At 34.6% G+C, this 19,226-nt stretch overlaps 1 protein-coding gene across 1 annotated transcript; it reads right to left on the minus strand.

Annotated features, from left to right (window-relative positions):
- Positions 1-1,662: 1,662 nt before the first annotated feature.
- Positions 1,663-15,987, minus strand: LOC132283650 (ATPase 10, plasma membrane-type). Its single transcript, XM_059785644.1, has 22 exons — positions 15,740-15,987; positions 14,461-14,543; positions 14,254-14,373; positions 13,395-13,493; positions 13,119-13,256; positions 11,838-11,972; positions 11,454-11,633; positions 10,890-11,096; positions 10,519-10,638; positions 8,817-8,936; positions 8,592-8,714; positions 7,778-7,882; positions 7,226-7,370; positions 6,885-7,046; positions 4,668-4,906; positions 4,288-4,320; positions 4,125-4,206; positions 3,465-3,625; positions 3,160-3,333; positions 2,708-2,890; positions 2,430-2,587; positions 1,663-2,136 (listed from the first exon to the last, which is right to left on the minus strand). Exons 2-22 carry the CDS (start codon positions 14,524-14,526, stop codon positions 2,040-2,042), a joined length of 2,847 nt encoding a protein of 948 aa, XP_059641627.1. The 5' UTR covers positions 14,527-14,543; positions 15,740-15,987; the 3' UTR covers positions 1,663-2,039.
- Positions 15,988-19,226: the final 3,239 nt, after the last annotated feature.

The raw sequence follows: 19,226 nt of genomic DNA on the forward strand, positions 1-19,226 counted from the left end.
ACTCATACAAGACCACGCAGTTTTATTAAACTTTATTAGGCCTAAATTGAACCCAACCCTCTCCCACAAATTCTTCTTCCCCAACCACCTCCACGGTTCACAGCCGCTTCCAACCCCCTCCGACCCGACTCCCTCTCCATTTTCCTTCTTCTCACAGCACCCCGCTAACTCAAGAACCAAACCTTGAGAGCCACAAAAATGGGTTTTGCCGTAACTTTTCTCTCTGTAACCTTAATCTCTCTCCTTGCCGTCACGGCGCCAACGATCTCAGGCTTCTGATTTTGCACTTCCAATCGCACCTTCAACATATTGATTGACTACGTGTCTCACCGAACACCACCTCTCTCTCGGCCGTTAAAACCCTCTTCGGCGTCACCGAACCCTCCTCGGTGCCAACAAACTCCCTCTCTCCACCTTACCCAACCAGTCCATTACAGCGAAGAAAACGATCAAATCCTCTACCTTGTCTTTGCACCAACCGGTAGCTGATTTACATGGTGGTCGCCGACGACGGCCTGGACCACATCGCGAGGGATGTATTCTCAGTGCTGCTAATGCATCAGTAGATCTAGAACGGGAATGAGATTGCTGATCAGAACTTGAACTTTCGACGACTGATTTGGGGTTCAATTTGGGAAAAAAAAAAAAATAGAAAGTATCATCAATGTGGAAAATTTTGTTTTATGTTCTCCACATTCAATTGTTCCAAACGTTCCAAACAGAGATGGTGATTTGGTAGAGATAGGATTTCAACATTCGATGATTGATTGGGGATTCAATTTGGTAAACTCTTCAATTTGAAAAAAAGAAAGAAAAAGGAAAGTATCATCAAATTTGGAAATTTTGTTTTATTTATACATTTAACAGAGATCGTGATCGAGAGGGACAGAGATTAGAGAGAGAGGGAGAGATATCGTGATCGAGAGGGACAGAGATGAGAGAGAGAGAGAGAGAGATCAAAATCCATATATCCACATATATCTATATATATATATATAGAGACACAAATACAAATTAGGGTAATGGATTTGGATAGTAAGGGCTTTTTGGTATTTTTGTATGACAAGAGTGATATGGGCATTTAGAAAAAAAGTAGCCTACACGCGCCTGATTAGGGTCAAAAAATTTCTGCCGGCGACCACTCTGACCAGCGACGATGTATAATAGTTCAGGGGTTAATTGCATTTTTTTTTAGTTTAGGAGGATTTATTACATTTTGGCCCATAATTCAAGGGAATTTTTTTGCACTTTACCCTTTAATTTTTCACATAATTCATACTTGTCCAGAAAATCTGTTTTCTAGAAGTTGGTTTGTTTTGTTATCGACATTATTTAAGGTATCTGGGAGAGGTATAAGAAACTGATTCAAGGACTCAAATATGTTCCACTGCAGGGTGGATGAACACTTTACTAAAGCGTCGAATAATCTCATTTTCGATTCCCTACAAGAAATTAATAGTAAGCAGAAGCAATGAACGCACATTTACAGAATTTTTCAAATGAGTTCGCTCTAAATAGTAGCAACATTTTTTTTTTTTTTTTAAAACTTTTTTTCCTCCCCTCAATCAGTTTAGGGAAACACACAGCAATTTGTCTAATTGTTCTAAATTATTAATCTTCAAATACACACGAGAAAGGGAGAACTAACAAAAAAAAAAATCATCTTGTAAAGTGTGGTTTTATTTCTTCCAGAATTGTCTACTCATTACATAAAGATCTCTGCAAACAGATATTAAAAATGTCAAAAAGCTCAGGGAAGATAATCCTATCCTCTATAATAAAAAAAAATAAAAAATAAAAAAGTAATACAGACTACGAAATGGCATGATTTATTTGCAGAAGGCCCCTTTGCAGATGCACTCTAAGCTTTGTGAGTCCAAAAAATTTAGAATACCACTGCAGAAATCAGTGATACCATTCACAGCAGCTCTTTCGACACTTCTCTTGCAGATTACCCAATATTTACCATGCCAACAATAGCAGTAATTTTTGTTTTCCACAGAAAATTGTATGAGACAACCTTCCTGTGAAACATTGCTTCAGACTGTATGAGCTGATTGAATCATACGCGAGTCCAAATTCTTAAGCCTCACCACTGACTCCACGTGTCCTTTCAATGTGTGCAATTCTCCTAGCCTGCAAAGTCGAAAATTCATTAGAAGGAGCTTCAGCATGTCAAATTGGTTTTGGAGGAGGGAGTGTATAAAATTCAACTATTGAAAGAATACTCGACACTAACAATATATGAACCAAAGAATGAAAAGGGTATCATAAAGATAGCCATTAGTGAAATCTTTTACGCCTAGAAAATTCATTAAAACAAGCTTCAACATGCCTATTTGGTTTTGGAACACGACACTAATAATACATGAATGAAAGAATAAAAAGGCTCCTATGAAGTTAACCCAGTGAGTGAAAGTCTATCATACCTAGCTATTTCAGCACGCCGTCTGGCCTGTTCAGCAATTGTTGGAGACCGCCTTCCGTCGAATTCTGCAGCCATCAACCCTTGTAGACTTCTCTGAGAAAGTACCCACTTTGCTTCCCTATCTTCCTTCCCATAATCCTTTTTAGAAGTAAAGGCAGTCTGGAAAGCGAAAAACAGATTCAAAGCATGAAAAGATTTCCAATCAAAGTATTACACCACATTGGAAAAGGCAGCCAAAAAAAAAAAAAAAACACCAAGAAATAAATAATTTGAACAAACCTTCCTATCGAATAGTAGATTCCAAGCTTCGCCGCTCAAAGCATAGCGGACTGCAAATTTGATAATATCTAGGGGAATGTAGAAGATCAAACTATATAACCATATAACACCTGCCCAGCCCCATCCAATGCCACTTATAGAAGCAAAACTAATATCTGCATAGACTGCAATCAGGGTAGCAACCTACATACAAAGAAAAACAACATAATCAATAATCTCAACGCTGCTTCATTTGCTCTGCTCGTTCCACAATCGACTTTCATTTTTGGCACATGTAAGAGCAGGCCCAACTAGAAGCCATATATGATTTCAAATCAAATATGTAGTCAGGCATATCTACCAATGCACATTAAGGTTGTATACATGAAAAAAAAGAAGAAAAAAAGAAAATAAAAAAAGAAACTGAGGAACCCACACATATGGAGCTCCTTGCCTATTTGAATAAACCTTACCAATTGAGCCACCACAAACGCACACATCAAAAGAGTCCCGGGCCTCTCCAAAAATGACCAACTTTGACTGCGCGTAACAAAAATGAGAGCTTGGCTTATAATGCTGACTTGCAGATACATGGCAGAAGAAATTTCTTCAGTATTTTCAGCTAGGGATCTCACACCGAAGCAGGTCTGCAGCCAGATTAGGAAATTAATAAGCAACAATATCAGGAACAGAATACTAATTTGAGATTTTTTTTTTCACCTTTCCTTTGAAAAATTTCAATAAACATAATTAAGAAACAATTTTGTAAAACTGATACCTCAAAGAAAGATGTATCCTGTGCAACCCAGTAAAATAAGACAGTAACTAAGGCAAGATAAGTTCCAATGACAATGCCGGTTGCAAATATCTCATTGAGCTTCCAACTGTCAGGTCTTGGAGATGGTTTCACCCGATCTTGGGAAATAGTCATGATGGTCCCTGTTTACACAGACAAGAAACATCTTTTAAAGCACATTTTACATCAAGTTACTTAGTTCTATATGGCTAAGCATCATTTTATAAATACAAATCCTTCCTCTAACCTTATACTGAAAAATAAAATAAAAAAATTAGTACCAATGGGAGTGTGTAGACAGCCATTTAGACAAACTTCACGTACTGGGACTCCAATTATATGTAACTTCTATAAGAAATGAGTTTTTAATTAAATGAGAAGGAAAATATATATTTTGCAAGAAAGATATACAACACCCCCTCTCCCCACCAAAAAAAATAAAAGAAAGTCAAACCTAAAGTAGGCAATCAATTTTTTGCCCCTTTGGCACACTCTGCAGTTCATTGCTAACCAAACTGAAAAAGTAGTGGTGCAAGCATATTTTCTTCTTCTATTTTATTTTATTTTTATTTTTTTTTTTACACTTCTGGGAAAAAAAAAGAAGTAAAAAAAAAAAAAGACACTTGCAGGTTGAAACATTACCATCATTCAGTATTGCTATTATCAGAACCATAAAAGGTGGGAAGTCATATTCCCATATCAATGCTAGAAGCGTAAAACCAAGCTGCAAGAAAATCAGATTTTATTAATTTTATGATATTTAAAACACAAACTAAAATTTACGACATGATGGTACCCAACTTACCACAATCCGAATTGTTATGGAGACAGCATATATCTGCATATTCATGTAGAATCAAAATAATTAGATTTGTAATTTATAGGCTAACTGATGTGGCATGCCATGCTCTTATTGATCCTAGCCATCAAAGATGGAGTGCACCTAAAATATCTCTCCAAAAGTTATCAAGTGGAAACACATGGATTTAAAGTATGCAATCTTTAGATACTTCTAAGTCACACTTGGTAAAATCATTCAAACGGGCAGGATTTTGGTTAAGAGGTATTTTAGGTGTATTAGCAACTCCTTTGGCCAGGATTCAACTTCTAGCATGAATACAAGCACCCTATACTAGTAAACTATTGCTACCATTTTGCCTTTAGAAGAAAAGAATAGTACTGAACTGTATAATTCTTCATTCTCTGAAATATAGCTCGGCTAGTTAAAACAGCACTGATAATCACACTTAAACCAGGCTCTGTTAGGACAATATCGGCAGCACCCCTTGCAGCATCCGTGGCGTCTGCCACTGCTATACCAATATCTGCTTTCTTTAAAGCAGGTGCATCATTCACACCATCTCCCGTCATGCCACACACATGCTTCTTTTCTTGTAAAATCTTTACAATCTCATACTTATGTTCTGAAAATAGCATGGCAGTTGTAAATAGAATAAAAAAAACCAGGAGAGGGAGCACTAAACAATATTTTGGAAATGATTCCATACGGTGGAAATACCATAAGCCTTGAAATAAGAACAATAAATATGATCTAAAACAATTGATGCAGACTACTAATCTCATTGAAAGAATTTCTGGGTTAATGCTATGAAGTTTTTCTGAAGCCGAAAGGCAGCAGTGAAGATAGGTCAAAGGTTCAGGTACAGGTCTCAGTGCAAGGGTGCAAGTGGTTGGATCCATCAAGAAAATCAGAGTGAAGTAAATATAGAACAGGGTACAGCTACATGGGCACTCCCTGCATCAGTCAAAGATGCACAGACACCTCTTTCTCTGCTCTGCTTTCACACGTCTGGCACCCAGACTTTGATTACAGATTTTATCTTGTACTGTTCTTGTGTTATCTGGTATGCTGGTGTAAACTGAAGAGTTTAAGTATCATAAGATACACAACTCAACAAAACCTTGTTCCAACTATGAGTTGGACCAAAATAAACCAGTTTCGTCACTGTGATCTATCTACGACCATTACTCTATTAAACCACATTCTATTATATATTTCTTTGCTATCTCAACTCATGTTAAGTTTGGTCTCTCTGTCACCCAATACTACCTCAATGCCTCAATGTGGACCACATCACTCTTCCTCACTGATGCATTTACTGTCTTTATTACAAATTATCTTAACAAATTTTTCTCATTTTATTTCCAATGGGATACTTCAAACATTTCACAGGAAAAAAAAATTATTAATAAATTCTGATTTTATCATTTCTTGTCTTACCACGCTCTAATCAATGTAATATTATGTAAAATTTGACCACCCTTAGTGTATCATTTCAATATTATGACCATCCTCAGTGTATGATGATGTTGTCTCTTAACTGCCCAAAGTTCTAACCTATAAAGCAAAGTTGATCTAAAACCATTTTATGGAATTTCCCTTTTAATTTTAGAGGAATACATTGATCAGACAACATGCTAGAAACAGTCCTCCATTTAACTCAACTTGCTTTAATTTTATAACTAACATTATTCTGTGAATAATAGAGCCTAAGTAATGAAAATGTTCACTTTTTCGTCTCTCTTCACACTCGATTTCACTACATTCCCACTTGGATCCCTAGTTTTGCTATTATTAAATTCTATATATTCACTTTTATAACCAACATTATTCTGTGAATAATAGACCCCAGGTAATGAAAATGTTCACTTTTTCGTCTCTCTTGACACTCGATTTCATTACATTCCCACTTGGATCCCTAGTTTTGTTAATATCAAAGTCCATATAAAGGCAGGGTCTTAATATCTCTGATAAAAACTTACAATGATTGAAAATTTTCTTGTTTATCCTGCAGTTCTTATAAGATATATCACAGCTCCATCATGGAAATCATGTCAATAAGTCTAAATATAACATCTTTCGGGACTCTATCATAGGTTTCTCTATAAAAAGAATATGGACATTTTTCTTCTTCTCCCTAGCGCTTTTCATTAGAATCCTCAGTAAGTAAAAGGTTTTTTGTTGCTGGTACGTCTGCAAGTGCAACCATGTGAGTTGACAATAATATACTGCAGTATTATTTATAAAAAGAATTATAGGCCTAAAGTAAATCTTGTTGATTGCTTGGGGAATCTGGATTTGATAACATTCGAAGATAATAGATAAAGAGATGACAAGGACTTAACAGTACACTCAGCAGTGAAGAATCTGTTGGTGAGGAATTGAAGTTGCAAAACGTTAAGATGATTTTTAATAAGGCAGACACTTTAGGAAGATCATGTAATGTATAAGATGAAGACTTAAATTCTTGGCATACAAGCAAGGATGGCCACCAATATAGTGAAAAACTAAATTGGATTGATTCACAAACATTAGGATGACACAAAAACTATAACAGGAAAAAAAAGTCAAGCAGCTAACTTTTTTTTGTATTCAATTACCAGGAAATACACCAGCAAAGCCATCTGCCTTTTCAATAAGCTCATCCACTGGAAGAACTTCATTTTCATCCTTGTTACGGCCCAACAATGATGAAGAAGGGTACATATTAGTTCCCATGCCAAGTCGCCGACCCGTCTCCTTTGCAATTGCCAACTGATCGCCTATATTAGCACATGAAACAAAGTTAATTTTTGTTTCTGTTTCAGCACTAGGAGGCAGTTCAAAAAGACAAGATTGATATTAGCGAATAGCACTTGGAGGCAATTCAAAAGACAAGATTGATATTAGGTAACTGCCATGACTATGCAACTAGGACAAGATAGGAAGAACTGTAATGCACCTGTGATCATCTTTACACAAACACCAAGGTTAAGTGCTCTACGAATGGTCTCAGCACTGTCATGTCTTGGAGGATCAAACAAGGCCAACAACCCACAAAATGTCCAAGGACCTCCAGGGCTCTCCTTTGATTTTTCTGGAACTTCCTGAAAGTATGTATGATTGTGGAAGGTTAAAAGATTGGCCAGAAATTCAATGTTTAACAATTTGGGTTCTGAAGTGTAAATCACAAGCTTGTTATCCTGTTTCATTTTTTCCAAAGTAAACAACCAATAGTTTACATGCTAATTCTTTGGATTAAATATCTTCTAATGTTTAACTCCATGAACTGCATACTTATCCCTAGCTAACCACCAGTGTTTTTAGCAGATTGATGGTCTTCTCGACATCTGCCTTCTATACTAACACCAACCATTCATTTTTTTTTTGGTAGGTAAAATGATTGCTTATTACATGTAACACAAAAACAAGAGACTCTGAGTTTATTCCAGCCACCACTCTCATCTTCAACCAAACATAATGCAAAGGAAAGAAAGATCCCCAAGGACTATACCTGAAAAGCAACCCCAAGAGACCGCAAGCCCCTTTCAGCAAACTTGTCAATGATGGCATGAACTTTTCCGGCAATCTCATCTCTCTCGGGGCAGAGATTCAAAATCTGAATTTCAGTGGGAAAAAATGGAGAATAAGAATGATGAGTCCGTGGTACAGTTTGCAAAAATATTCAGTTTCAAATGCCCAAGGATAAACTTTTCCCCATAAGAGAGGGTCTCTCTGTATTTAAAAAATTGCAGACGCATTTGAATTGGTTTTAACTCTTTTCTTTTTCCCATTTTAGTATTGGAATGGAGATCAAAATAGGATCTTCAAAATCATAGCTATGTCACAGGGGAAGAACCCTGAAGTAATTAGATTTCCGCTATAATTAGGCATAGTTAACAATAATTCCCATTAGGAATGTAGAATTATGCTGAAAGGTGAAGATAAATAGTTAAACCTAATTAATATACAGGTTAAATGGAAACTCAAGCAGCAGTTAGGATCACTGCATTAAATGCAATACAGGAAGGAACTGAATTATGTATTCATTTGATGATTAGTATTAATAACATAAAGAAGCAGATAAAAATATTAATTAGTTGTTAAAGAAAGGTAACATCAATTAGATCACTTATATTGTAATCTTAAAAATTCGGGAAACTTGACCCCATATTAAATATCTGCAAGGATTCCAAATAAATTATTTTTAGTCTGAGTTCCAATATTCCCTTTTTTGAGGAAAACTAACATATTTTTGCACCATGTTTATAATTTTAATAATCATATGACTAGATCTTTGGAGTGACAAACTTTTAAACTCTGGCTACCTGTTCAGGAGCTCCTTTGCTGGTCCGATACCAATTGCCATCGGAATCAATGTATGTAATTGCAGTGCGTTTGTCCACAGGATTGAAGGGCAGGAAATGCACTTCTGTGATGTTTGCACGCGCCTAAATAAATAAATGATTTCATCGTCTTTTAATATTATTTATTGAAAAAAAATAAAATAAAAAAAACTTCAGCCTTAGTTTTAAATGGACATATTCTCCTACCTCCTTCGGGTCAGCAAGCATGTTAACTATGGCTGCATCAATGGCATCTTGATTCTCCAGTCTAGCTGCTCTGGCAGCATACAGGACAACTGTGTCCCTATCCATATCTTTGCAGAAAACCTACAGAAAGAATTTATTCTGTAAGAATTCTACGTCTACAGATCTCATCATAATTCAATAAAACAACTTCTCTATGTATATTCACTGAAAAATTGAAAATGGAATATCTGTAAAATTAACGGATATATTTAATATTTATCAGATTGAAAGGAGATGTACAATACTTGATTCTCTTAACTAGGGGTGACAAAATTTGACACGACCATTCAACACAACTTGAATCCATCACGAAATTAGGTATGACGTGACCTTAATCGCATTTGTGTCATAATTGTGTCAACCCGATTAACTTTGTTAAAATAAACACGTCGAATTTGGGTTTGGTAACTCAAGTTAGTCAACTCATTTAAGCTGATTTGACTCATCTAGTTAATTGTATCAAGTTGACCAAAATCAACCTGTGATTTCAACCTGTATAATAGGTAATAAATTTAAATTAGTATGGTACTATAGTGAAACCCTAGGTTAATTGTGTGATCTATTGAAATAAAATGGAAATTTCAATCATTCCATAATTTTAATTCAATATTTTTATTTTTTGGGTTATATTTTCATTTTATAATTAAGTAAAAATGGTAAATAGATTGTTAAACAAGTTGTGTCATGTTAAAGGTTATAGGATCCATTTATTAACAGGTTGCACTAGTAGTGCCAAGTAACTAGTTTAATAAACAAAAGTTCCTTCTTAACCCGAATATTAAGGAAGTTGTGTTCAGCTTATTTTGATATGAATATGACCCATTAAAATGAATTGCCACCCTACTCTTAAGATATTGCTTTTCTCGCAAAGTGAAGGATTCCCTAAACTATAATACTAAATTAAAAAAATTACACTAAACTCGTTGTGTAATGAGTACGAGACTAAAGGGGTACCCAGTGCATGAGGGTCCAACCATTGCAGGGTCAGATGTGCGTAGCCTTACCTCTGCATGCAGAGAGGCTATTTTCAGTTTCGAAATCATGAGCTCCAAAATAGAGCAACCTTACCTATGCAACAAAGCCCGCCCTCAAGTATGTGACTATGAACACAAAAGAGTAAAATTTTGAAGCAAGAAGCCATGAAAAAATATACATCATAGATGATACAATGACATATAGTTTGGGAAGTTCAGAAGCTGTATAATTTTCCAGATTCACCAAATGAGCCAGGACCTATCAGCATTTCAGCACCAGCTCTCCAATAAAGCTTATTTTGTGTCACAGCCTACGGTTGGATGTGTAACTTTATCAACTAGTGAACACAATGTGTTGGATTTGGATAGGCCACATCTAATTAGTCAAGCTAATCTAAGAATACATTCTACCCTCCATTGAGAATTTTTCAAGTGATGTAAGTGGTCCCCCCAAGTAATATTCCTAGTCAAAAATCAAACCATAAAAAATAGGTCTCCTTTATTGTAAACCCATCAAGTTCTCTTTCCTAGACATTTCCAAATTTGTCGGACATCACATTTGTATCAGACAACAAAAAATTCTCTCAGATAATCGAGTCTGTATTGTATGCCAATATGACATGCAAATAATGTTTCCCTAGAATAAATTAGTAGGACAAACGAAGCCCTGGTTAAGTAGGATTTTGTACCTCGATAAGGTTTCGATCAACAGTGAGGCGATTCAGGGTCAGTGTTCCAGTTTTATCACTGCAGAGGACATCCATTCCAGCCATTTCTTCGATTGCTGTCATCCTCTTCGTAATGGCACCCTTTAGAAATTAAGCGAAAATGGAGTTGCAAAGAAAGTTAACATTTGGTATTTGACCTTGAGATCATATTTGTTAACAGAGAAAAAAAGACAAAAATGTAATTTTTTTTTTTCATTCATCTTTCTTCCACTATAATATTCATTTGATCTCCAAAAGTAAGCAATATTAGTTGATTGGCTTAGGCCACCAGAGTTGTGACATACAACAGAACCTTTTGGAGTACTTTTGACTAGTAGTTTTAAGAGTTGTACCTGTTGAGAGAGTCGATGAGAACCAATTGCTAGTGTAACAGATAACACTGTTGGCATAGCTATGGGTATTCCTCCAATCAAGAGGACAAGAAGGTTGTTGATTCCAACTCTATATGCACGCTGCTGTATAGGGAACATGACAATAATTTCAAGAATCATTCCCACTGCTATAGAGCAAATACAGAAGTTCCCGATAGCTGTAAGGACCTGCAGGGGAAACATATTACATATAAACACTATACTCCACCAGGGTTGTTCTAAATATTGATGAAACTTGAATAATCTCAGGAGATATTTCTATTTAAGAATCTTAATTAACAACCATTTTCAGGATTTCAGCTTCGCCTAATGTGACATTTCTAGCACTAGAGGAAGTATTAAAAGTACTTATGGAATTCTACTTCCACGTTGAATATAATTGTGATAGAGATTAGTATTTATGAGTTTCATGTACAATGTAAGGGGCACAGTTTAGTATTAAGGAGATCCTTCCAGAGTTAAGAAAAAAAACAATTATGTATCAATAGACCCTTGCATACTAATGTGAAATACATTCATTACTACCTTCTGGAAATGGCCAACAACTTCAGTGGAATCAACTAAATGTGCAGCTTTTCCAAAGAAAGAGTGAACTCCCGTTGCTATCACCACAGCTTCAATTTCTCCATGCTTACATGTTGAACCAGAATAAACTTCATCACCTGTCTTCTTGGTGACAGGCAGAGATTCTCCTGTAAGAGCTGACTGTAGAGGAAATACTCAAGTTAAAAAAACATTTTATGAATCATATTAAAATTCTTTATTATAATAATAAAGAAAGAAAATGGTTAATAGTTTAAATTCCAATGCCAAGAAGAACGACTAAAAGAAGAGCAGCAAATTAGAACAATTAAAAGTATAACACAAAACAAAATATAGCACATTCTACGTCTTATCGAAAGTATTTACCTGGTCAATTTTTAGTGGGTCTCCCTCAAGCAGGCGAGCATCCGCAGGGATAATATCACCAAGCTTTATGCTAATAATATCTCCTGGTACTAAAACAGCTGCATCTTGCTCTTGCCATTGCCCATCTCTGAGGACCTGCCTAACAAAATGATGAGTTGACTCTGCATAGTATTTGCAAGACATAACAAGATAAAAGGTAATAAGAGAATATACTAAGGTCGGAACCCCTCCGGAAGGAGGTTAAGCAACCGTCTTTGGTAAAGGAAATTCAGTGAATTTAGGGTGTCTATTTTTGAAAGGGGAATTAAGTCTTTGTGACATCACTGACCCATTATAGCCTCCACCTATTTCCCACCCGTAATATATAGGATGAAGATACCACAAGAAGAGAGAGAGAAAATAGTAAAAATGAAAACCTTAACCTAATCAGAAAATTTCCTCAGGAGTATCAGTGTCCCCTTTAGCACTAAGCATCCTGTATTTTACTTGTAATTCTAATCATATTGAGTTCCCTAATAAGATTGAATATGCTTAGTCAACATCCAAGGTTTCTACTACAGAACCATTGGCCAACAAATCATATTACTTCACTTGGCACTTGGTAGTAACTCTCAGACTCCTCTGTAATACTATCATAGAATTTCAATTGAAGCAGTATTCCAGCTTAGGCCTCATAAGGTTCCTTAGTAGTATTAGAGTCGAGACATGCAAAAGGAGTTTGAATTTTCTGGGTATACCTACAAAGTGATGTAAGGATTCTAAGCCAATATAAAACTAAATTGAGCTTTAGCAATCCCACCCAGCCAACACATTTACACTAAACTTTAAAATCTTTAATGAATCAGATCAAATTTTTATCTCAGAACAAAGAGGATCGTATCATTTAGTACAGTGTTTTCTGCATGTATTTAGATTACAAAGGATTAAAGGAGGAAAAGGAGTTGGTGGTGGTGAACAATACGAATTTCTAAAATCTCAATTTTGATACAAAGTCATGGTCCCGGTTGATTTTTGTTCTTTTGATTTTAAAAGTAAGGTATGATTCTTAAGATCCTTCAGCATGATGGATAATTAGGGAAGCACAGAGTGGTCAAATATTTTGTGTTTCCACATTGTGAACCTGTTTAACAAAGATAAATATAGTATTGATAATAATAAATAATATTCTAAAATAATTATTTTAAAAAACAACTCAGGAAAGAGAATTTTATCATTCTTCGGATGAAGCTCCTAAAATTTTCAATCCTTTAATGAGTGAAGGCACTAAGCAAAACAACATACCTTAGTTTTGGGGGCTAAATGTGCCATAAGTGCTGCAGCAGCATTTCCAGCATTATTTTCTTCTATGAAACTAATGGTTGAGTTAATGATTAACAGGCAAATAATCCCTACAAAGTCCTGCCAGTCAGGACCCTCCCCCTGGAATATCATGAACGAAATGACGGTTATGACACAGATGATACAAATAATAAAAAATTGGTGTTGTGTAGGGAAGGGAGTAAAAGTTTGCAAAATGCAATGATATGTTAAAATAATGACAGGGTTCAACAAACTCACTCCACCATTAGCAAGGACAATGGCCATCACTGCTGCTGCTTCCATAACCCATGACAAGGGATTCCACATAAAACTGAGAAATTTCAGAAATTTGTTCTCCTGAAATTAAAAAGAAAAAAGAATTGACTTAAATTGGAAGCTAGATGCTATTCCATTCAGGTAATACTTGCATTAGATAAATATGATACCATGTGCAGCCATCCACAGTTATTAACATCATTTAAATATATGGTTTGAATACCCAACTATAGCCTGAGCTCAAACCTTCTCTAACCCCAATGGTTGGTGAGCCAATATATATGGAGTCTACATCATGTTCGCTGTGCAGTTCTCAGCTTTCTTCTTCCGTTTTCTACTTCCTTTTTCATATTTTCTTAAGAATGATAATTGTATATTGAGTGGGTGTGATGACCGACGACAACAATTCTTGTAATACTTATACAACATGGGCATTTTGAACATACTCTAGGAACTGGAGTTTAAAAATGTGCCGAAGCCTTTTCAAGTGAAGGCACCAACCCTTCAAATTTTCTCAGCATTCTTTGTATAAATTTTCAAATGTTGCTACTGTATTAAGTTACTGAGTCTCCAGACCCCAACTCCAGCCTTTTAAGAACATCTTCTGGTTTTCTTGTTTTGACAGATTCAGTACAATGTCATTACATTTTTTCAAAGTTAAAGCTTTGACGTGCCCCACTGTCCTCGTCATTTATTATTATAATTAGTAAACAAGGGTAAGTGCAAAACTTACTACCATCTCAGGTGTTTGTTTGTTTGTTTTTCTCTAGAAGCAAAAAATAGTAAGAACACATTAAAGACGGATGATTATAAATCTGATTTATCAATTTGTAGTGCTTACTGGTTTTTCTTCAAGCTTGTTTGGGCCAAATATAGTCAGGCGGAGCTCTGCATTGTCAGATGAAAGTCCTGCTCGTGAAGTTCTTAGTTGTTCAAAAACTTCATCTAAGGGCAAGCGTTCCTGTTGAACCAAATCAATTAATATATTTGGTGTCATATGGGAATTTCAAGATGTTGACATCATACTAGCAATTGTTGCATGACTTACCAGATCAATCCCTTCCCGGTTGAAATTCTCAGGATCCAACAGTGGTTTGTCCAGATCTTCAGCCATGTTTCTGGCCTCAAAAGCTGGAATTAAGATAAAATTTAATGTTTATCAGAAGTAATAAGAAAGCATGTTTATAACTAATATTTATCAAAGCTGTGAGAACTCCAGCCACGGTATTGATGTTGCAGCAAACCATGAAATTCATTTATGTCACGTCTTTCTTACACCTCTGTGATATGGAAAACCAGTTCCATTAATAAGATACGAAAGAAACTTATAGGAGCATCTCATGAAAACCTTTTCTTTTTTTTTTCTTTCTCTCCAAAGACTTGCTTCTACCAATTGAAAACAATAACTGTCCATTATCAAAATGGAGTGCCCCAGTGGCAATGCCATTGTATGCACCGCCAAAATAGATAGAAAGAAGGGAACGAAAATTCAATGTGAAATTCCATCAGATGTCAGAGACATTGGATTTTAGATATATGAAATATTTAATTCCAAACATACATTTGAAGAGATGAATTATTGTCACAAGAGGCAAAAATGCATCGCACAAGAGAATTAAGAAGAAAATGAGATGTGGGAAAATGCAATCAGAGTGTATGCCCAAACCATCAAAAAAATAAAAGTGGCTGTAACTCGTAACCAAATTTAAATGCTCCAAGGTTCTAGCCACGGACTTTGAACTCGTATCGCCCCTTCACATAGTCCAACTACTCAACCCTACTAACTTCATACGGTGATATGGTGTAGACGACAACAAGAATGTTTTTTTTTTTTTTGCCCTTTACACAATTCTTTTCCATCTATGACCCAACAATGACATGCAGCCTACCTAAAAAAATAATGGCATCTCTACATGTGATAATGTTAAGAATTATTGCCTTGGATTACAAAAGTGAACGCAACTCCAGTAGCCAAACAGAAGGATGAAACTAAATTTTTCTATACTGAAGGAAATGGCATTCATTTAGTACTAAACAAGAGACACACACTGAGTCATCCTAAATGTATTAAAAAATCGACAAATTCACCAAATCTACTCAAAAAGTAATAAAATTTATCACTCGGCCTCCTGAAATCAGTACATTGTCATCAGCAAAAACCATTTTTCTCATATAATTAACTTCCATTTTGAGCAAAGCACACTCACCAGCAGACTTCGAGTTCGACTTAAGCAGAAAGTACCTAAATTGACACTCACACACACGTAAATTCACACAGATATACATACATTTATATTATATGTTACCAAATGTAAAGATTCACTTACTTGGGTGAGATAAGGGAGGTCCAACTTTTTTGCAGAACTCGGGAGGGTTAGGGTTTCGAATGATGACTTCCCAATTTGGTGGGGATGATGTCTAGGGTTTACTGTAAGGAAGCAGAGGAATATGTGAGAAAATGGATCTATAAAAGGCACTACATGATTCGGATTTGGTAGTTGACCAAAATTGGTTGGTGGTTCACAACAAACTAATAGTTGAAATAGAGATCGAAATCGAAATATAGGGCTTGATCCCATCTTTCCAATTAGATTGAAATCGGGGGAAGGAAGAAGAGGATGAAGAAGAATGACCGTTGCCCAACGACCTTTCAAAACCAAACCTCCAAACCTAACGGTCCACTGGCATGATCTCCCGCCACGTCTCATGTAACAAACTAAGTAGATTTGTGGAGTACTTGTACAAAGGTTAGGTCTTTGTTTGGTACCATCCATTACATGCCTTCGGTTAGCTGTAGGCTGTAGCTTCCAAAGAGACTTTGCATGCTTTATTTTTAATTTTTTTATTTTTATTTGATCAAATATTTAATTTGTAAGTGAATCAATATTCAATATACTCAATTTTTTGTCTTTATATAGAAGCAACAAAAACATTTAAGCTAACTGAGTTTTCTAATGGAAAACAACAATAAAGTAATCAAGCAATATTAAATACGTATATTTCATGAATTTGTTTATACAGTATTTGGAGCACTGAATTATACCTAAGTTTTAAATTGTAGGCTTTGAACTAAATTTTTCTTAATTTCAAAATTAATGTGCCAACTCTCAAACGCAAAATTACAGTATTTTATAAGGGTTAAGTACAAAAAACTCCATTTACTATCTATATAGTGCAAAATAGTTAATGTGTAATGTAGAACACCCCTATACTATTGATTTAGTGTAAATAGCCACTAAAAACTTTAAATGAAGTCTGAAGGTAATAATACCCTCGTTTCAGTATAATAAATTAATAAGTATAAATACAAGCCGTGTAAAATGACCATTTTATCCAATTTATATAGAAGTTTGTTTGTTTGTTTGGAACAAAAATAAAATAAACCTAGCGTTATTTGTTTGTTTATTTGTTTGGGACAAGAAAATTATATATTTTGTAAAGTAGAAAAACTATATATGTATTTATATATAAAAAAATAAATTTTATTCAATTTTTTTCAAAAAATATTTTGAATCTAAATGCAATCATTAATATAAAGACCATCTATAGTCATCATTTAATAAAGTTTGAATTTTTCTCATCAATTATATATATAAGTTACATTTTAATGTTTAAATGGAAAACAAAAACAGTAATATTATGGACTGAAATGCCTTTTTTTTTAAAAAAGGAGGTGCTCATTGTACACATAACCTATATTACAAGGGATTTTCTGCACTTAACCCTATTTATAACTATAATTTAGTTTGTCAAATTGAAGTTAGGGTTTAGGAAATCAATTAGCTGATTTTTTTTTTTTTTTTTTTTTCCAGTAAAAAACAATTTGGTTGACTATTCTTAAAGGAAGAGATTAGTTTTGCCTTGCTGAAAACAAATAGAACGAAATCAAGTTATGAGCATGTTAAACAAACTATTATATATATTTTTAAAGATGGATATAATGTGTTCATTTGACTTGTGAGCACATGCATAATACAGTATTTTTTTTAAAATATATATTGAAATATAATAGCAATTTACAAAAATAAAAACACGAGTTAATGAGCTGATTTGGTTATTGAACATGCTTTAACTCCTTGTTCTTTGCTCTAAAAATTATAAGTTGAGTCAAAAATTGAATTACTACATTCTTCTAAATCGTTCGGAATCAATTTATTTATTTATTATTATTATTTTTTGACTTGGCATGCTTGAACTCCTTGTTCTTTCCTCTAAAAATTATATGTTGAGTCCAAAATTGAATTACTGTAGTCTTCTAAATCATTATTCCGAATCAATTTATTTAGGTAAGTACTCTGATACTGTACAAATTTCAATTCTTCTTCTTTAAAATAATAAATGTTATTTATTATTAATAATAATTTTGATTTGGCAATGGTTAGTGAGATTAGAGAATTAGATGTTAAAGAAGAGGGAAAATGATGTTGGTAAATTTTAAACACGTGTCAAAGATTCCAAATAATACACGCCTTTTGGACTTGCATGCACCTACAAAATATGTTATATTAAAGTGGTGTAAAAATTATTAAAAGTAGAAGATCGAAAGTTCAAATTCACATTATTAGAACACGGGTACTACATCTATCAATTATCATAATAAATTAATAATACTTGCACCCTCTCATTTTTTTCCAAAGTTGTTGTGTATTTATGCATAAAAGTCAAAGTGTCTAATTGGTTCCATCCTCTCAAATACAGCTAAGTGGTCCTTTGATTTCGTTGACCATCCTTGTTTTTAATTGTAGTTACATTTCAATTGAAAACTTTAGCACTCTAATGAGAAAAAGCAATCACATCAACGGTGGTGGTGAATTCCTTCGCCGCCTTCCTAATTTGATTATTTGGTGGGAAAGGGGTGGAAAGTGGGATATGATCACATGAACATTGTCATTTTATAATTGCATTTGAGGTTAAAGACTGAGCCCAAATTTCATGGTCCAATTTTTAAGTGGGCTGGGTTTAGTTCCTTCTCACAACATTTGAAGCCTAATTTTGGTTTGGGCTAAACTAGCCATTTGTTCACTCGGGTTGAACCCACCCCGAGCTTTACATAACTAATCCAATGGCCCAAGTGGCTAATGACTCGTGTTCGGAAATTTCAAGGTCCAAAGTAGTTTTGCTTCCTCGAACAACTTTATAAATTACCAGGGACCTGAATGACATCTTATTTTCTTTTCAAGTGAAAGATGATGATTACCTAGTTCAAGTTGTTGTTATGGCATATCAAGTTGCATGCCATAAGTACTAACTACGATATTACCTAATTTTGGTTCGACCGCACAAGGATTTTTGAAAAAAAGATTCAAGACAGACATAACTTTTGATATTTGAAAAAAAGATTCAAGACAGACATAACTTTTGATATTTTATTAGTTAACTGTTCTCAAATTCGTGTCAAGAGCATTGATGTTTAATCGTTAAATTGCATAACTAATCTTTAATGCTATTTTGTACAAAAGTCTTACAAATGACATTTCTAACTTTACCATCCAAAAATGTAGGCAAAATAAGAGCCAACCAATAATTAAAAAACATCTTTGGAGTATTTATATAAAAAAAAGTATGATCCATCGATCCATGCCAAACTAACTAGTTGGAGTTTAAGGTGGGACTTTTCCAGTGAGTAGCGGGGGTATGACTGTTGAGTGTCTTCTAAAAAAAATAAAAAAATAAAAAATAAATTATTATTATTACTATTATTATTATTATTATTTTTATTATTATTATTTTTTTATCATAAACAAAACAACTAGAAGTAGAGTCGCCTTTTATTTTCAACATGAAACCTTGATATGTTATCCGGGACAAAACCAA

Source organism: Cornus florida, unplaced genomic scaffold (assembly GCF_030987335.1).
Source record: "Cornus florida cultivar Cherokee Brave unplaced genomic scaffold, ASM3098733v1 CherokeeBrave_3.0.0_Hap2_Chr11, whole genome shotgun sequence".
Lineage (NCBI taxonomy): Eukaryota > Viridiplantae > Streptophyta > Magnoliopsida > Cornales > Cornaceae > Cornus > Cornus florida.

Bases quoted from the DNA above. Each gene is read 5' to 3' on its own strand.
- LOC132283650 (XM_059785644.1), bottom strand. From the start codon at position 14,526: ATGGCTGAAGATCTGGACAAACCACTGTTGGATCCTGAGAATTTCAAC. The intron at 14,374-14,460 runs GTAAGTCATGCA...TTGGTTCAACAG, and splicing joins ACCGGGAAGGGATTGATCTG to GAACGCTTGCCCTTAGATGA. The intron at 11,634-11,837 runs GTAAATACTTTC...TTTCCTCTACAG, and splicing joins ACCCACTAAAAATTGACCAG to TCAGCTCTTACAGGAGAATC.